At 42.6% G+C, this 20643-nt stretch overlaps 1 protein-coding gene across 6 annotated transcripts in view; it reads left to right on the plus strand.

The window, feature by feature from the left end:
* Positions 1–7441: 7441 nt before the first annotated feature.
* Positions 7442–20643, plus strand: part of heatr4 (HEAT repeat containing 4) — a 199349-nt gene continuing 186147 nt past the window's right edge. For 2 of the 6 annotated variants that reach the window (XM_059951592.1, XM_059951564.1), the window contains exons 1-2: positions 8091–8770; positions 18627–18692. In XM_059951592.1, coding sequence (XP_059807575.1) covers positions 8595–8770; positions 18627–18692 — 242 coding nt within the window. In that variant the 5' untranslated portion in view covers positions 8091–8594. Of the gene's footprint in view, positions 7541–8090; positions 8771–18626; positions 18693–20643 lie in introns of those variants that run through there. The other 4 variants (XM_059951583.1, XM_059951601.1, XM_059951604.1 and 1 more) reach the window with 4 other exon arrangements.

A 20643-nucleotide genomic window follows, 5' to 3' on the forward strand; every position in this document is an offset into this window, starting at 1 on the left:
GATCTAGGCTAATTATTTTCCCAACTACTGTCTCAAGTCTACTGGCTAAGACTTTGGAAAATATCTTGAGGTTGGCATTTATAAGGAGATTGGACGGTAATTGGCACACTCCAAGGGGTCCTTACCGGACTTTGGTATAACTGTGATCAGGACTGTGTTAAGATCTCTATGGAAAGTGCCATTAAAAGCATAATTTAATGTTTCTAACCATACTGGTCGAAGAATATCCCAAAGTGCTAGGTAAAGTTTCACAGGTATGCCATCTATACCTGGCATATGGCCCTTATTTGTAGCTTTGACTGCTTTAAGTAGCTCATCTAGTGTAATGGGAAAGTCTAGATTTTAAGTGTCCTCTAATGACAATGTAGGGAGGTCTAATCCACTAAAAAAAAATCAGTGAAGTCATTCTCAGAAGGAACTGAGCCACTTGTATACAATTCTTTAAAATAATTCTTGAATGTCTCGTTTATTTCCTCTGTTGAAGATACTACTCCACATTAAGCACATCTAATCGCTGGTATAGCCCTTTTAACTTCCTGTTGTTTGAGCGTTAGCCAAAAGATGGCTCTGTCTGCTGCCTTCTGCATAATACTTATGTTTGGTTATATGGATCATATATTCTGCCCTGCTTCTTAATAAGTCATTTAATTCTGCTTGTTTTGTTTTGAGCTTGTTTTCTTTTGTTATGGTGTATCTCCTTTTGAGATCATTCTCCAAAACCTTACATTGTTCTTCTAGGATGGAAATCTTTTGAAGTTAGCTTTTATGTAGATGGACACTGAACCATATGGCGTTATTTCGTAAGAAACCCTTGATAGAGGCCCAAATCACCGTTACATCTGAGACACTATTTTTGTTTAAGTTTATAAATTCTGTCAGTTTTGTTCTCAGTTGTGATAGAAATTTATTGATTTTTTCAGAAGGGTGGAGTTAAACCTCCACCTAATCACATTTTTAATTTTGCCATAATTAAAAGTAGATATGACTGGGTTGTGATCAGATAGATGTCTGTGCAAAAATTCTATTGAGTGTACTAAAGGCAGCAGACCAGAGGATACAAAAATGTAATCCATCCAAGGGGAAGTTTTATGTCTTGTGGAGAAGAAGGTATAGTCTTTAACAGATGGATTATGCACCCTCCACACATCAGTTAAATTTAAATCCATTAGAAAAAGGTTAAGTGCTTTGGAAGCAGATTCTTGAGAGCTTGATATAGTTGAGGAATATTTAGAGGTTAATGCTTACCAAAGCATTCATGTCCGAACCAACATATAGTTGGTATTCACTTAACTGAAGTAATTGTGAGGTAATGGAGGGAAAAAAGTTCAACCTCGAATATAAACACAAAGTACACTGCAGATGCTGTAGTCAAATCAAAACGTACATCCCACCTTCACTCTGTCTCCTCTTCTAGCTGCCTATCACCTCATGACTCTGCCTTCTTCCCCTTAGTGCCTTCCATAGTGCTTTCCCCTTAGACTCCTTCACCTCTCCTGCCTATCCCCTCCCTCACCCCTTGATCTTTCCTCTGATTGGTTTTCCACACTCCCCCCACCTTCTTTATAGGGCCCCTGCCCACTCCTCCTTTAGTCCCAACGAAGGGTCTCGACCCGAAACGTTGACTGCTTCTTTCAACGTATTTTGCCCGACCTGCTGAGTTCATCCAGTTTTTTTGTATAACCTCAGATATAGTTGGGGCATATAGGCTAATGAATGCAACATTTTAACCCTGAATGGATGTACAGCAAAAAGCTAGACATCCTTTATTGTCAGCGCCAAGCCTTTCAATTACTACACTAATATTATGTCTCATTAATGTCATAACTCCTTTGGTATGAGTACTATCAACTGATGCCACAACGTGTTTATAAAAGCGATTTTGAACCCTGGGAATGTCATTAGATTTAAGATGTGTTTCCGGTAACAGCGCAATATCTATTTTCTTCCTGCGTAAGAAATCCAAAACCTTTGAACGCTTGTAGGGAGAGTTTAATCCTCCAACATTAAATGGTACAATAGTAAGATTTTCTAATTTATCTGTGTTGCTCATCTTCCCCTGGATCTGTTGAGTTACCCCCTTCCCACCCCACCCCCACCATCACCACTCATATTCAACTCTTTACTTTGTAATATCTGTGAGTGTCACTTAGCAATGTCAAGAGACTGAACACTGACATCAACCGGCCCCCTCTAGCAACAACAAATTAGAAAGGTAAAGCAGTTCTCATAGACTGGGGGTCAGCAACCCGCGGCTCCTTCATCTCTGTGCTGCGGCACCCTGTGGCTTTGGAAAATAAATGGTGAGTATTTAATTAAAATGTATTTTATGTTAGTTTGTTATTTTTGAAATGTAATTCTAAATTTGAAGATTATGGTGATCTTGTACAATCTAAATAAAACGTTGTGACGAACCATTTCCTGGCACATCTGAACCGGCTCACAATTAGCCAGCATTCAGGCTAAGGGAGATAGCCTACGGGGGTTTGTGAGTATGTGTCTTTTGGAGCATCCGCGCCCATGGGGGGCGGGTTGAGGGAGGCTTAAAAGCAAGGCTGTTCAGTTTGAATAAAGTTATCTTTGACTGCAGTTTACTGACTGCGTGTAGCACACCGCTACAACGTGTTTTTATCGCTATTAATATACGTCACCACTGCCAATGCCTGACACCCGCCAGTGCGCGATTTCTTTAATTTTTCGATCCAAGGTAGGCTAACTATGGAGAATACTAAAAAAAGAAAAGTGACTGAAGAAAACAGAAAGTTTAATGATACGTGGACAGATTCATTTGCTTTCACTGTTGACGAGACTGGTTTACCGGTATGCTTAATATGCAATGAGAAACTAGCAAACAACAAAAAGTCAAATGTCGCAAGAGATTTCCAGAATAAACACGCAGCCTTTGCTCAAAAGTATCCGGATGGAGGTGAGAGAAAAAAAGCTGTTTCAGAACTGATGCGGAAGGTTGATCTGAGCAAAAATCATTTCAAGAAATGGATGAAGTCTGGAAAATCAATTACATACGCTAGTTATGTTGCCGCTCAGGCCAAGAGGCACTGTGCGCTCAAACATTTCCTCCGGAATGCACAGAAGTAATGGATGTTGTCATTCAGTTTGTCAATAAAATAATGGCAAAAAGTTTAAATCACCGTCAATTCCGTTTGTTACTGGACGTGCTGGAAAGCGCATATTCTGATCTCCTACTGCACAACAAATTCCGGTGGCGGTCCAGAGGGGAGGTGCTGAAACGCTTTGTCGCGTGTCTGGAAGAAGTGAAAACTTTCCTGGGCAGCTTAGGGCTCACCTTTCCTGAGCTGGAACAGCCAGAGTGGCTGGAAAAGCTACACTTCATTATAGACATGACAGCGCACCTGAACACGCTGAACACAGCTCTTCAGGGGAAAGGACGTAGAGCCCTACACATGTTGGAGGATGTTTTGACATTCGAGTGCAAGTTGACAGTGCTTGCCAGAGATTTACAGAAAGACACATTGTCTCACTTCCCCAATTTGAGAGAGTTCAAACAAGGTCACGACATGATAAATTCGGAGTATTTACATTCTGCAATCATTGCAATGCAAACGTCGTTTGGGAAACGCATCTGTGAGTTCAGAGAGGAAAAAAACACATCCTTCCCGGTCACTCCCCTAAGCATCGATCCATCCCTACTGAATACGACTGCATTGGCAGGTGTGAGTCAACCTGATCTTGAGACATAGCCGACAAAGACATATGGGTGTCCAAGTTTAGATGCTTGACAGCAGACCTTGAAGATGTTGCCCGTCAGAAGGCCATTCTTGCTCAGAATCACAAATGGAGTGATATTGAAAACCTCCCCAGACCGGACAAACTTGTGTTTGAAACATGGAATGCTATCCCCGACATTTATGTAAACATTAAAAAGTATGCACTTGGAGTCCTGTCGATCTTTGGATCCACAAATGTATGTGAGCAGGTGTTCTCCAACATGAACTTTATTAAAAACAAACATCACGCACGCCTCACAGATGACAGCTTGCGATCCTGTGTAAAGATGAAGGTGACGTCATACAGCCCTAATGTGCAGACGCTGTGTGCTGAGGTCCAGGAGCAGAAATCCCATTAACCAAGTATGATAAATATTTTAATTGCCTATTATTTTACGTATATTCATATTTTTTCATTGTTCAGTGAAATAATTCTTTTATTTTTCAGGTTGACAGCTGGCTGACGTTATTTTTGGTTTGCTGCTGGCGGAAGATTTAAGTTCAGCATTTTTCATAAATACAAGAAGGACTCAAATAGACATTGAGTATTTTACTTAAAAGTAACCTTCAACCCAACGTCTTTTTTTCGGAGTTCAAAATGTTTTTGTTGCATGCAGAAATGTAATTTTGTTTTCTCTGCAGGAGTTCATCGATTTCATAAATGCAACACATTATAGTTTGTTTATACATAGCATAAAGGCAAAAAAAAACGTTGTATGCAGTGTTATTTCATTTTAAATGCCAAACGGGTTTTGTGGCTCCCAGTGTTTTCTTTTCTGTGGGAAACAGGTCCAAATGGCTCTTTCAGTGGTAAAGGTTGCTGACCCCTGTCATAGACAATCATATCAAAGAGACAAGAGAAGAAAAAAAACCTAGACAAACCCGTTAACCTATATAATTAAAACCATTTCCTTCTTAAAAATAGTATAACACATAATCAAGACCCCAAAGCTCTCTTGCGAGAAACTGTCGCTTTAACAGATCGTCGCCTGGCGATGGCACCAGTGCCGTCTTTTCTGGTGCCCAGGAAAGTAAACAAGTCTACTGGAGACATAACGTTCTAAAGTTATTCAGAACAAACTGCTGTTTTTCAGCTTCATTCTTGCTGAAGTATGACATTTGGGGATATTGAATATCACCTTAAAACGCTGACCTGCAATACTCAGAAACAAATTGCCCCAAAAGTGCAACGAATGACTTTCCAATAAAAGTATAACCAGAGAACTTCACACCTAGGGCGTTAACTTGCCTGTACCTGTTAGATTGCGCATACAGGCTAGTCCAAGCTCTTAATGCAGTTCCATCTCCTCCCGAGGGGCGTGTGGACTTTGCCCAGGGTCTTCCCCCATATCTCCCAGCACCGATGATTTCAGGGGTTCTTTCGCCGAGTTAAACGACATCTTTATGCCTTTGATATTCACTCTCAAAATCGCCGGGTATATGAGAAATGAGTCGATCCCCTTCTGTCGAAGCTTAGCGCGGATGTCCTTGTATCTTGCCGTTCCTACATCGTGCCAGGGCTGTAGTCGGCGAAGAACTGCAGCTGGGTGCCATCAGGAAGGGTAGGTTTCCTCGCGCCCTCCAGGTTACCCTGCCGGTCGGGTACCGTAGAAGCCCTAAAACCATGGTCTGCGGTCTTGAGGTGTTGTTGGAAAAGATCCTATGTGCTCTATCGATCTCTAGTGGAGTGCTGTGGGAATTCTTGAGCGCTGGAATCCAATTAAGCAGCATCTTCCGGAGGTAATCTCTTGGATCGTCGCCCTCAGCGCCAGCCGCACATTGTTTCTCCTGGATCTGTACTCCAAGTCGTTTACTTTCTTCCATATCTTTAGTCACCTCCGCGAGACAGGAATTGGTAACTTTCTTATTCTCGCGTAAGTCCACTCATTGGAAACATCTGCGTACCTCAGCCTCAGAGATGACCAGGTTGCAGGTTGTAGCGGTGGCTTTCCTCGGAGGCTCAGAGTTAGTGACATTGAACCGAGTGTAAAAGCGATTGAGCTCATCTGGGAGAGAGGCCGCAAAGTTGGCGGCACCACTGCGTTTGGATTTGAACTCTACGATGAGCAAGGTAGGGATTTTTTTTACATTTTCTTACACCAACCCCATTCCCCACCACTCCAGAGAGAGCTGTGAGCGACTGGAAATACAGTACAGAAACAAACCCTTCAGCCTATCCAGTCTATGCTACAACCATCTTAACTGCCTATTCCCAAAGACCTGCAGCCAGACCGACAGCAATTAGTAACTTTCTCATTCTTGCGTAAGCTAACCTGAATGTTGTTTATTTTGTTGAAGACCGTGCCAAATTTTTTAGCATGAATGTCCGCTTGCTCCTTTAACGACCGGAGAATGTTGCCATTCTCTGCCATGTGCTTCTGTATGGGGTCGAGAGCCTTTTCCAGCGACTCCTTTAGCAAGTGGGTTACCGTTTCTTGCAGTGATTCCATCTCCGTTGCCATTGTTTGCCTAATTAGCATAGCCATTTCCTCGGATGAATCACTAGCTTGGTGTCGTCTGCTGGTATCTTGTTTCCTGGTTGGAGTTTGAATTTTTTTTTAAGGTCATGTCTTTAGTTAGATCTTTCTCCAACTCAACCTTGTATTAAGACCGTCTATGAGCCCTAAAGAACTTGAAAAAGGAGGGTTATATGTTAGCGCTCAGTGCCGTGCTGCCATCCTCCTCGTGCCTCACCGGAAGTCCCACTATTCTAACTATTCTGGTTAACTTCAGTTTCAGTTCCAGGCAGTCTAACTACAAATTTAAATTCAAAAATCATATATGCGCAGTTTAACTCCTTTCACGACAATTCTCCAACATCACAACTCTTAAAGTAAATCTCATTCAGTAACTTATCAGTTATTGCAGAAAATCTTCGAATGAAAATCAACTTGTACACCCAACCGTATTAAGTCCTCTGCGTCATTACACATTCATTTCCTGCGCTGGTTCTTCATCTTGGATGGCTAGCTATCTTGTTTCTTGGTTCATTGGAATGAAATAGTTGATCATCCACAGAAAGTCAGTTTACAAACTTGTAAAAAAACTTGACGAAATCACTTGGTATGATTTTACAAACTAATTCCCCACTACACTGGTCTCTGCAGATATTGTCTCGTTAAAACTGCTGCATGTTATAGCTAGAGCTTCAATACATCTTTTGCCTCTCCAGGGGTTTCACCCTGAGGCTTTCAAGTTGGTACAGTATACTACTAATTCCACCCTTAACGGTTCATGTCCAACTTCTAATCGTTGTTGCGTCCAGCCCGCCCCGCCCTCGCAGAGCAATTTTTTCCAACCCTCCGCAAGTGGAACTTTCTATCATTACATCTCTGGGCTTAATTGACATATGGTTGTACGGATCTAGTACTTGAGCTCATAATCTACTTTGTTCTGGCCCTGTACTTTCCTTGTAATACTTTATTCTGCTCTCTGATACTGTTTTAACTTGTTGCACTGAACTTATTTGAATAAACAATATAAATGTTTCACTTTAGTACATGTGATGATAATTAATCAATTTACTCCTTCACACTCCACACCCTTCAAACTTTCCACTTAATCCACAACCTGCATTTACCCCCTACCCCTCAGCCCACAAGGCACCTCAAATTCCACATCTCAGCCCACATATCTACTTCACAACTACACACCCCTTTACACACACTTACCCGACATACCTCACGTCCCATGGTGACTGTGGTTGCATGGTGATCGTTGCCCGGTTACGCGGTTTGTTTGTTTTCCGGGGGCCTCAGTCGCTTCCATTCCGATGCTGTCTGTGCTGCGAGTCCAGTGTGAGTAATCCCCAAGACTGATTGAGGGGAAGGGTTGGGGAGAGGAGGATTGTGCGAGGCAGGAGTGGGACGGGAAAAGGGCAGGTGACTGGGAGTGGGTTGAGTATGGAGGGGTAAAGGGGGCGAGAAAAAGCGGAAGAAGCAGAGGGAGAAGCGCGTGGGGAAGGAAAAAGAAAATGGAGTGACGTGGAGTGTTGGAATAAGCAAAAGGGAATAAGGTGGAAGAGGAGAGGTGAGGAAATGGGGCAATGAGATATGAGAAAGGTGGGAGTGAAAAGTGATGGGTGGGGAGAAAGAAGAGTAAAAGATGGGAGGTGAAGAGGGGGTGAGGAGACAGGGAAGAGACGGTGAGGAGTGTTGGATGGGAGGAGTGAGTATGGGGAGAAGGGGTGGGGTTGGGGTGAGAGTACAGGGAGAAGGGGTGGGGTGAGAGTACGGAGAGAAGGGGTGGGGTTGGGGTGAGACTGTAGTGAGGTGGGGTGGGTTGTGGTGAGAGTAGGGTGGGGTGGGGTTGGGGTGAGAGTACAGGGAGAATGCACATGCCCTCATACAAGATGAGACAGGGCCCTGGTGAGACCACACCTGGAGTATTGTGTACAGTTTTGGTCTCCAGGGTTAAGGAAGGACATCCTGGCTGTAGAGGAAGTGCAGCGTAGATTCATGAGGTTAATTCTTGGGATGTCCGGACTGTCTTACGCAGAGAGGTTAGAGAGACTGGGCTTGTACATGCTGGAATTGAGGAGATTGAGAGGAGATCTGATTGCAACATATAAGATTATTAAGGGATTGGACAAGAAAGAGGCAGGAAATATGTTCCAGATGCTGGGAGAGTCCAGTACCAGAGGGCATGGTTTGAGAATAAGGGGTAGGTCATTTAGGAAAAACTACTTCTCCCAGAGAGTTGTGGGGGTGTGGAATGCACTACCTTGGAAGGCAGTGGAGGCCAATTCTCTGGATGCTTTCAAGAAGGAGCTAGATAGGTATCTTCTGGATAGGGGAATCAAGGGATATGGGGACAAGGCAGGAACCGGGTATTGATAGTAGATGATCAGCCATGATCTCAGAATGGCGGTGCAGGCTCGAAGGGCTGAATGGTCTACTTTTGCACCTATTGTCTATTGAGGTCATGATGGCAAGTGACTTCAGTCTCTATAACCAAATCAAATCGCAGGAGCCCCATGAGGCTGTGTTAAGAAAGGTGACCAGGATCCTATTGGCCAGCTGTTACAGGTACTAATGTTAGGTTTGTGGCATGTTTCAACAATGTTCGTAATACAAGTAGCCTCTAAACATGCGTGCAGTTGCATTCCAAATACTAACTTCATTGAGATGCTAAAATCTCGCTGGTCAGTAGGTCATTCAGTATTAGAAGACCAAAAATTGAGAAAGAAAGGCAAAATTGAACTTGAGTAAATTAGCTGCTGAGATACACATGGATTAAAAAGATTGTGTTAGGCTCATTTTTTAAAAAAGGCTCCTTGCAGACAGAGATGGGAGAATTTATAAGGAAATAACAGAGGAAGTAAGCAATTACTTTGATCAGTCATCATTGGAAAAAGACATAAAGGACAATGGGAGATGTACTGGAGAAGTAGAGTCTGACAAGAATTACAGTTGAAGGGAATTGGGATTAATAAAATAGGGTATTAGAGAACTTGATAAGATTAAAAGCTGGTAAACCCCAAATATTGAAAGAGGTAGCTATGTATACAGTGAACACTCACCATCTTCAAAAGTAATGTAGATTTTGAAATGTTTCCTGTTGCAAATGTGACACGATTATTTAAGAAAGAAGTAAGAGAAAAACCAGGAAACACTGCCAGAATGTTGGGATAAAAACCTGGAAAGGAGTAATAAGTCTGAATAGTATTACTGGGTTTGTGAAAGGATCATGTTTTCATTGGCTCTCCAGTAGTCAACAGGAATGAGAGGAGCAGATGTGTGGAGAGAGTGCAGACAGTTATAATAACACAGTAGTATTAGCGGGCAATTTAACTTCCCTAACATTGATTGGGTCACCCAATGGGCTTGGACAGGGTGCAGTTTGTTAAATGTGTCCTTAAAGAGAGTGCCATATAGAGGGTGTAACAGTGTACCTTCTCTTAAGAAGCAAGGTAGGGCAAGTGCCTGAGGTGTCAGTCAAGGAGCACTTTGAATCCAGTGACCATAATTCTATTAGTTATAAAATAGTTATGGAGAAAGATCGGAAAGATCACAAATTAATGCTCTAAAATTGGACAGGGATCATGTTGGAGGCATGAGACAGGATCTTGCAGAGATCTGTTGGATGAGACTGCTGGTACAAGGATGACTGGCAAGTGGGAGGCTTTTTAAAAATATGACATCAATAGATGTCTGCTAGTTGAAAGGACAAGGTTGCAAGTTTAGGGAACAATGGTTGACAAGAGATATCAATGCTCTGTTCAGAAAAATGAAAGAGGCATACTTTCGGACTAAGCAATTGGAGCAAGTGAATCCCTCAGTGACTACGATGAATGTAGGAGCACACTTCAAAGAGAAATTAGGAGGACAAAATGAGAATATGAGATGGAACTGGCAGGAGAGTGGCATGAGAGAATAAGTTTCCTTAACAATTGGCATGGCATAGGAAATTGGTAAGATTTTTCACTCAAAATGCTGGTGGAACACAGCAGGCCAGGCAGCATCTATAGAAAGAAGCACTGTCGATATTTCAGGCTGAGACCCTTCATCAGGACTAAACTGACCAGTTAATCCAGTTAGTCCTGACGAAGGGTCTCAGCCCGAAACGTCAACAGTGCTTCTTCCTATAGATGCTGCCTGGCCTGCTGTGTTCCACCAGCATTTTGTGTGTGTTGTTTGAAATTCCAGCATCTGCAGATTTCCTCGTGAAGATTTTTCACTTTTTTTACTGTTGAGAAAATAATGGATGCTAAAAAAAATGTGATGATATCTTGGACACCACACAAGTTACTCTGGAGGAGGTCAGTATATTGACGTAAGTGGTGGCTGAGTTACTAGTGGGTACTCTGAGGCACAGGATCTATCAACATTTTAATAGGCAAGGTGTAATTAGGGACAGTCAATTTAGCTTTGGGATTGGGAAATAGTGCCTCAAGGAGATAATCAAGATTTTTTTGATTCGGAACAAGAAGGCAGCGGGAGAGCACCTAAGGATTTCCAGCGGGAAGGTATTTTAAGTTCTCGGGGGAAGAGAGAGGCCAGACTGCGCAGGCGTGTGATGATCGCCTGTTGAGGGCGAATAGTTTAAAAAGAAGGCAGCCATATCCAGCGGGCAGCTGAGTGAAAGGGCTCAAAAGGGCTCAACAGGCTTCAGCGGTAACGGGACGGGATGAGGCAAGGCAGTTGTTGATTGCAAAAGGAAGTAGTATGTGTGTGAGGCCGGTTTTCTGTGATCGGTGTCAGATGTGGGAGGTCCTGGAGTCTCCCGGCGTCCCGGATGGCCACATCTGCACCTGGTGCATCGAGGTGCAACTCCTAAGGGACCGTGTTAGAGAACTGGAGCTGCAGCTCGATGACCTTCGTCTGGTCAGGGAATGTGAGGAGGTGATAGAGAGGAGTTACAGGCAGGTGGTCACTCCGGGGCCACAGGGGACAGAGAAATGGGTCACAGTCAGGAGAGGGAAGGGGAAGAGTCAGGTACTAGAGAGTACCCCTGTGGCTGTACCCCTTGACAATAAGTACTCCTTTCTTTTTCTTTTTAAATCTTTTTATTAATTTTAAACTAACATAAATAAAACATGAATACAGAGAGCTTGAGGGTACATAACTAATAGGTTAAGGTATAAATACAAATAGATGATAATCCATATGTAATAACCTCCCAAACTTATAGTAATTATGAAAAATGGAGTAAATAAGAAAACCAACCCCCCCTCAAAAAAGAAAAAAAAACCTAACTAACATGGGCCATTTCATTATGTCAAATATACACAGTAGCTTCAATAACTCCGCACCTCCATCCAAATAATTAAGGATAATAAAAGTAAGGTTTAGGAAAAGTCAGTTTAGCTCATATGAAAATGTTGAATAAATGGTCTCCAAATTTAGACAATAGACAATAGGTGCAGAAGTAGACCATTCGGCCCTTCGAGCCTGCACCGCCATTTTGAGATCATGGCTGATCATCTACTATCAATACCCGGTTCCTGCCTTGTCCCCATATCCCTTGATTCCCCTATCCATAATATACCTATTTAGCTCTTTCTTGAAAGCATCCAGAGAATTGGCCTCCACTGCCTTCCGAGGCAGTGCATTCCAGACCCCCACAACTCTCTGGGAGAAGAAGTTTTTCCTTAACTCTGTCCTAAATGACCTACCCCTTATTCTCAAACCATGCCCTCTGGTACTGGACTCTCCCAGCATCTGGAACATATTTCCTGCCTCTATCTTGATCAATCCCTTAATAATCTTATATGTTGCAATCAGATCCCCTCTCAATCTCCTTAATTCCAGCGAGTACAATCCCAGTCTCTCTAACCTCTCTGCGTAAGACAGTCCGGACATCCCAGGAATTAACCTTGTTAATCTACGCTGCACTTCCTCTGCAGCCAGGATGTCCTTCCTTAACCCTGGAGACCAAAACTGTACACAATACTCCAGGTGTGGTCTCACCAGGGCTCTGTACAAATGCAAGAGGATTTCCTTGCTCTTGTACTCAATTCCCTTTGTAATAAAGGCCAACATTGCATTAGCCTTCACTGCCTGCTGCACTTGCTCATTCACCTTCAGTGACTGATGAACAAGGACTCCTAGATCTCTTTGTATTTCTCCCTTACCTAACTCTACACCATTCAGGTAATAATCTGCCTTCCTGTTCTTACTCCCAAAGTGGATAACCTCACACTTATTCACATTAAACGTCATCTGCCAAATATCTGCCCGCTCACCCAGCCTATCCAAGTCACCCTGAATTCTCCTAACATCCTCATCACATGTCACACTGCCACCCAGCTTGGTATCATCAGCAAATTTGCTGATGTTATTCTCAATGCGTTCATCTAAATCATTGACGTAAATTGTAAACAGCTATGGTCCCAATACCGAGCCCTGTGGCACCCCACTAGTCACCACCTGCCATTCCGAGAAGCACCCATTCACCGCTACCCTTTGCTTTCTATCTGCCAACCAGTTTTCTATCCATGTCAATGTCTTCCCCCCCAATACCATGAGCTTTGATTTTACCCACCAATCTCCTATGTGGGACCTTATCAAATGCCTTCTGAAAATTTAACTGAAGGGTCAAAGACAACATTTCTAATTTTTTCTAAACTCAAACAAGAAATAGTTTGAGAAAACCACTGAAATATAGTTGGAGGATTAATTTCTTTCCAGTTTAATAGGATAGATCTTCAAGCCATTAATGTAACAAATGCAATCATCCACCGGGCTGAAGGGGATAAACAACTATTATGCACCATTGGTAAACCGAAAATTGCAGTAATAGGATGCAGTTGCAATTTGAAATTCAGAACTGTTGAAATAGTACCGAAAATATCTTTCCAATAATTTTGCAAACAAGGGCAAGACCAAAACATGTGGGTCAATGAAGCGACTTCAGAATGACATCTGTCACAGGTTGGATTAACATAAGAATAAAATCGAGCAAGTTTATCCTTAGACATATGAACCCTATGTACAATAAGTACTCCTGTTTGAGTACTGTTGGGGGGGGGACAGCCTACCTGGGGGAGGCAAAAGTGGCCGTGCCTCTGGTACAGAGTCTGGCCCTCTGGCTCAGAAGGGTAGGGAAAGGAAAAGGAAGGCAGTAGTGATAAGGGGCTCGATAGTCAGTGGGTCAGACAGGCAATTCTGCAGAGGGAGGTAGTTTGCCTCCCAGGTACCAGGGTCTGGATATTTCTGATCACATCCAAGATATCCTGCAGTGGGAGGGAGAAATGCCAGAGGTCGTGGTACATATTGGAACCAATGACATAGGTAGGAAAAGGGAAGAGGTCCTGAAAGAAGACTACAGGGACCTCAAAGATAGTAATCTTGGGATTACTGCCTGTGCCACGTGACAGTGAGAATAGGAATAGAATGACGTACAGGATAAATGTGTGACTGAGGGATTGGAGCAGGGGGCAGGGATTCAGATTTCTGGATCATTTTTGGGCGGGTGTGACCTATACAAAAAGGACAGGTTGCACCTGAATCCCAGGGGGATCAATATCCTGGCGGGCAGATTTGATAGAGCTGTTGGGGAGGGTTTAAACCAGTTTGGCGGGGGGGGGGGGGGTTGGGGAATCAGAATGTGAGTGCAGGGATTAAGGTAGAAGGACAAGGGCATAATGCTAAGAGTTCTGAGTTGACGAGGAAGGACAGGCAGGGGACAGAACATAATTGTAGCCAGTTAAAGGGGTTGAAATGTGTCTATTTCAATGCTAGGAGTATTAGAAACAAAGAGGATGAACTTAGAGCATAGATTAGTACATAGAACTACGATATTGTGGCCGTTACTGAAACTTGGTTGGAGGAAGGGCAGGATTGGATGATGCAGGTCCCGGGGTTCAAGTGTTCCTAAAAGGAATAGGATGGGAGGTAGGAAAGAGGGGGGGAGTGGCATTGCTGGCCAGGGATAGTATCACGGCTATAGAAAGGGAGGACGCTGCGGAGAGAGTGTCCACGGAGTCAGTCTGGGTGGAAGTCAGAAATAGGAAGGGATCAATCACTGTGCTGGAAGTAGTCTATAGAGCCCCAAATAGCCCTCGGGACACTGAGGAGCAGATAAGCAGGCAGATTTTAGAATGGTGCAGGAAATACAGGGTAGTAGTTATGGGTGATTTCAACTTCCCTCATATTGACTGGCACCTCCTGAGCGCAAGCCCCCGTGATAAATAGGTGAGGCTAAATTTGTCAGGTGTGTTCAAAAAGGATTCCTGACACAGTATGTGGACTGGCCGACGAGAGGAGTGGCTATACTGGATCTAGTTCTGGGTAATGAACCTGGTCAGGTGACAGACCTCTTGGTGGGGGAGCATTTTGGTGAGAGTGACGACAACTCCCTTAGCTTCAGCATAGCTATGAAAAGGGATAAAATCAGATGAAATGGTAAAGTGCTTAACTGGGGAGGGCTAACTTTGAAGGGATGAGGCAGGAACTAGCGAGAGTAAATTGGAAACAGATGTTCAAAGAGGAAAGCACAGAAGTAATGTGGGAGAAGTTTAGGGACCACTTGAGCTGGGTTCACGATAGGTTTGTCCCACTGAAGCAAGGGAAAAATGATAGGAAAAGGGAACCGTGGCTGATGAAACATGTGAGACAACTCGCCAAGAGGAAAAAGGAAGCATATGTTAGATATAAGAAGCAGGAAGTAGGAGGGGCTTATGAGAAATATAGGGTAGCCAGGAAGGAGCTAAAGAAAGGACTTAGGAGAGCTTGAAGGAGGCACGAGAAGGCCTTGGCATGTAGGATTAAGGGGAACCCCAAGGCGTTCTATGTGTATGTGAAGAACAGGAGGATGACGAGAACGAAGGATAAAGAGGGCAACATGTGCCTGGAGGCAGAGGAGGTTGGGGAGGTCCTAAATGAATACTTTGCTTTAGTATTCACAAATGAAAAGGATGTTGATCAGGATGAGGTCGAAGTAGAGCGGGCCTGTGTGCTGGATAATGTGGAGATTAAGGAAGAAGTAGTGCTGGATCTTCTTAAGAACATTAAGATTGATAAATCCCCAGGGATTTATATGATATGATATTTATATATATTTATATGATACACCCCAGGTTGCTGTGGGAATTGAGAGAAGAGATTGCTGGAGCATTAGTTATGATCTGTGAATCCTCTTTGGCTACAGGGGAAGTGCCGGAGGACTGGAGAATGGCAAATGTAGTTCCCTTGTTTAAAAAAGGTAATAGGGAGAAACCTGGGAACTATAGACCGGTGAGTCTTACATCAGTGCTCTGCAAACTACTGGAAAGGATTCTTAAGGATAGGATCTAGGAGCATTTGGAGAAGTACAGTCTACTCATGGATAGTCAACATGGCTTTGTGAAGGGAAGATTGTGCCTCACGAGCCTGACTGAGATTTTTGAAGAGGTAACAAAAGAAATTGATGAGGGTAGGGCAGTGGATGTGGTCTACATGGACTTTAGCAAGGCATTTGACAAGGTCCCTCATGAGAGACTCATCCAGAAAGTCATGAGGCATGGGATAAGTGGAACCATGGCCATTTGGATAAAAAAAAATGGCTTAAACGAAGAAAGCAGAGGGTAATTGTGGAAGGAAAGTATTCTGCCTGGAGGTTGGTGACTAGTGGAGTGCCACAGGGATCTGTCCTGGGACCCCTGCTATTTGTGACTTTTATAAATGACCTGGATGTAGAGGCAGAAGGATGGGTGAGTAAGTTTGCGGATGACACAAAGATTGGAGGAGTTGTGGATGGAGCTGTAGGTTGTCGAAGATTACAAGAGGATATGGACAGGCTGCAGAGTTGGGCAGAAAAATGGCAGATGGAGTTCAATCCGGATAAGTGAAGTGATGCATTTTGGAAGGACATACCAGAAGACTGAGAACAGGATTAATGGTCAGTTACTTAAGAGTGTGGATGAACAAAGGGACCTTGGGGTTCAAATCCATACATCCCTCAAGGTCACTGCACAGGTTGATAGGGTAGTTAAGAAGGCCTATGGGATGCTAGGCTTCATTAACAGGGGGATTCAGTTCAAGAGTAGAGAGGTCATGTTGCAACTCTACAAATCTCTGGTGAGACTGCACTTAGAGTATTGTGTTCAATTCTGGTCACCTCATTATAGGAAGGATGTGAAAGCTATGGAGAGGGTGCAGAGGAGATTTACCAGGATGTTGCTTGGTTTGGAGAACAAGTCATATGAAGCAACTTTTCTCTTTGAAGCATAGAAGAATGAGAGGAGACTTGATAGAGGTCTGCAAGATTATGAGAAGCATAGATAGGGTGGATAGTCAGTACCTGTTTCCCAGGGCACCAACAGCAAACACCAGAGGGCATATGTACAAAATCAAGGGAGGGAAGTTGAGGGGAGACATCAGGGGTAAGCTTTTTACACAGAAAGTTGTGAGTGCCTGGAATGACTTGCCAGGGATGGTGGTGGAGGCTAAAACATTAGGGGCATTTAAGAGCCTCTTGGACAGGCATATGGATGAAAGAAAAAGAGGGTTATGGGGTAGTGTGGGTTTAGTACTTTTTTTTAAGGATCATATGGGTCAGCACAACATGGAGGGCTGAAGTGCCTGTACTGTGCTGTAGTGTTCTGTGGTTCTATGATAGACTAAATAAGGCAGTGTATGCTGTCCATATGGACTTTAGTGAGGCCTTTGAAAAAGGTCCTGCATGACAGTCTAGTCGGGAAGCTTAGATCACCCAGGATCCGGACAGAGATGACAAATTAGATTCATAATTGCTGGTGGTCAAAGATTGTTTCTCAGACTGGAGGCCTGTAGTTTGTGATATGTAGTACTAGGACCTTTGCTGGAAAGGGTGTAAATTCGCCATGATACTGCCAGAGAGTCTGAGTTAAAGGGAGAGAATGAACAGGCTGGGAGTTTATTCCTTGGCCATAGGGGATTGAAGGTGGCAATCATGAGAGGTATAAATAGAGTGAACACACATTATCTTTTTCTCAGGGAAGGGGGAACTAAAAACTAGAGGGTATAGGTTTAAGGTGAGAGTTGAAAGATTTATTTATTTTTATTATTTTTTTTGAGTTTCTACAATACAACTATAAAAAGAATCATCAACAAATAGAGATTTATATAGTGAAAAACAAATGTGCCTAATATATAATTCATAACAATAAGGAGAAAGCACCCAAAATAAAATCATATAAAGTCAGTGTCCTCCCCACCTTCCCACTACAAAAACTCCAGGCCAACCGTTTCAATGTGTAGAAACTTAATCGGAGCATTCAACCCCACAGAGCTGTAAATACATATTTTTTTTAAAGAAAATATAATGCCTACTACCAAAACTATAATGTAATTCACATAAAAACCATAAAACTTACAGGAAAAAGAAGCTGAAAGTAAGGGATTACAGTACAAAAAAATAATAAAATTAATCTAAAGAGGAGTTATGAAAGTATTCAAGAAAAGGTCCCCACACCTTATGTAACTTTATGTCCGAATTGAGAAGTGAATAATGAATCTTTTCAAGGTCTGAACAGGACATAATATCACTAAGCCATTGAGCATGAGTGGGTGGAGCAACATCTCTCCACCTCAGAAGAACTAACTGTCTAGCCAAAAGAGAGGCAAAAGATAATGTTCGATGTTTCGTTAGATTCAAATACATGTCTACTTCACCCAAGGTGCCAAAAAGAGCAATCAGAGGGTTAGGTTCTAAGTGGCAATTAAGAATATGGGATAAAGATTAAAAAAAACTTCTCTCCAGAATTTCTCTAGACTAGGATAAGCCCAGTACATATGAATAAGAGAAACCTCGCCCCCCTTTACACTTGTCACAAACTGAACTAATGTCAGGATAAAACCACGATAATTTAGTTTTAGACATATGAGCCCTATGTACAACCTTAAACTGCAAAAGGCAGTGGCGAGCACATAAAGAGGTTGAGTTAACTGACTTAATTGAATCCCAAACTGCATCAGATAAAGAAATATTTAAATCATGCTCCCAGGCAGTTCTAATTTTATCAAAGGGGCCTCAGGATCACTAGCTTATCACGAATAGTAGATATTAAAACTTTACCCAATGGATTAATACAAAGAAACAGGTCCACAATGTTTTTTTGGGCATCTCAGGAAAATTTGATATTAAATTGGTTAATGAAATGTCTAATTTGAAGATATCTAAAGAAGTGAGTAATAGGTAGGTTAAACTTTACAGACAGTTGTTGAAAAGTTGCAAAATGATTATCTATGAAAAGATCTTCAAAGCACCTAATGCCAATCATGAAATGTTGAGTCTTGCATAGAAGGTAGGAAAAGATGATTGTGTAAAATAGGACTAGAGAGAGAGAAACCATGAAGGCCATTATATTTTCTGACTGAAAATAAGTATAAAAATTTAGGAAGGATATACATTTTAATAACATTAATTTGACCTACCGGAGACATGGACAAGGGTGACCATATGTCAAACTCTGTTTTATAGAATTCAAAAGATTAGCAAAATTTTCTCGAAAAAATTCTTGAAGTTCCTTGTTACTGTAATACCAAGGTAAGTGAATTGATTATTAACTACTTTAAAAGGGAGGTCATGAAATACTAATGCTTGTGCTTCTCTTTTGATTGGGAAGAGTTCAATCTTGTGTAAATTAAGTCTGGAACCGGAAAACTGAATAAATTGATTAAGAAGTAAAAACATTGGGGGTAAGGAAATAGTTGGATTTGATATTAAAAAAAAGTAAAAGATAATCGGCATAAAGAGAAACTTCATGCTCAACACCTCCCCTCCAAACCCCCATCAATTCAGCACAAGCTATGAAATGCAACCGCCAGTGGCTCTATGGCCAAATCAAAAAGTAAGGGACTTAAAGGGCAACCATGTCGGGTGCCACGTTTAAGGCTACAAGACTGAGATTGCTGAGAGTTGGTCAAAACAGAAGCAGTGGGACATAAATATAACAATTTAATCCATGAAATAAAACTTTGTCCAAAATCAAATTTTTCTAAAACCGCAAAAAGGTAATTCAACTCCACACGATCGAACACTTTCTCCGCATCAAGGGAAGTGACATATTCAGGAGTCCCAACTGAGGGTGAATAAAAGATATTACTTAGATGCCGTATATTAAAAAAGGAAGGCAATTTTTAATAAAATCAGCTTGATCTTCAGAAATAATGGTAGGTATATTGTTCTCCTATCTATGAGCCAAAACTGTAGCCAAAATTTTAACATTGACATTTAACAAAGAAATCAGCCTATACAAAGAACAATACAGCACAGTACAGACCATTCGGCCCACAATGTTATGCCAACCCTTAAACCCTGCCCCCCCATATAACCCTCCACCTTAAATTCCTCCATATACCTGTCTTTAGTCCCTTAAATTTCACTAGTGTATCTGCCTCCACCACTGACTCAGGCAGTGTATTTCACACACCAACCACTCTCTGAGTAAAAAACCTTCCTCTAATATTCCCCTTGAACTTTCTTCCCCTTACCTTAAAGCCATGTCCTCTTGTATTGAGCAGTGTTGCCCTGGGGAAGAGGTGCTGGCTGTCCACTCTATCTATTCCTCTTAATATCTTGTATACCTCTATCATGTCCCCTCTCATCCTCTTCCTCTCCAAAGAGTAAAGCCCTAGCTCCCTTAATCTCTGATCATAATGCATACTTTTAAAACCAGGCAGCATCCTGGTAAATCTCCTCTGTACCCTTTCCAATACTTCCATATCCTTCCTATAGTGAGGCAACCAGAACTGGACACAGTACTCCAAGTGTGGCCCAACCAGAGTTTTATAGAGATGCATCATTACCCCACGACTCTTAAACTCTATCCCTCGACTTATGAAAGCTAACACTCTATAAGCTTTCTTAACTACCCTATCTACCTGTGAGGCAACTTTCAGGGATCTATAGGCATGTACCCCCAGATCCCCCTGCTCCTGCAGACTCCCAAGTATCCTGCCATTTACTTTGTACTCTGCCTTGGAGTTTGTCCTTCCAAAGTGTACCACCTCACACTTCGGGTTGAACTCCATCTGCCACTTCTCAGCCCACTTCTGCATCCTGTCAATGCCTCTCTGCAAACTTTGATAATCTTCAACACTATCCACAACACCACCAACCTTTATGTAGTCTGCAAACTTGCCAACCCACCCTTCTACCCCGACATCCAGGTTGTTAATAAAAATCATGAAAAGTAGAGGTCCCAGAACACCACTTGTGGGACACCACTAGTCACAACCCTCTAATCTGAATGTACTCCCTCCACCACGACCCTCTGCTTTGTATGTGCAAGCCAATTCTGAATCCACCTGGCCAAATTTCCCTGGATCCTATGCCTTCTGACTTTATGAATAAGCCTACCATGTGGTATTTTGTCAAATGCCTTACTAAAATCCATGTGGATCCCATCCACTGCACTACTCTCATCTATATGCCTGGTCACCACCTCAAAGAACTCTGCAGGCTTGTTAGACACAATCTGCCATTCACAAAGCCA

Source organism: Hypanus sabinus, chromosome 2 (genome assembly GCF_030144855.1).
Source record: "Hypanus sabinus isolate sHypSab1 chromosome 2, sHypSab1.hap1, whole genome shotgun sequence".
Lineage (NCBI taxonomy): Eukaryota > Metazoa > Chordata > Chondrichthyes > Myliobatiformes > Dasyatidae > Hypanus > Hypanus sabinus.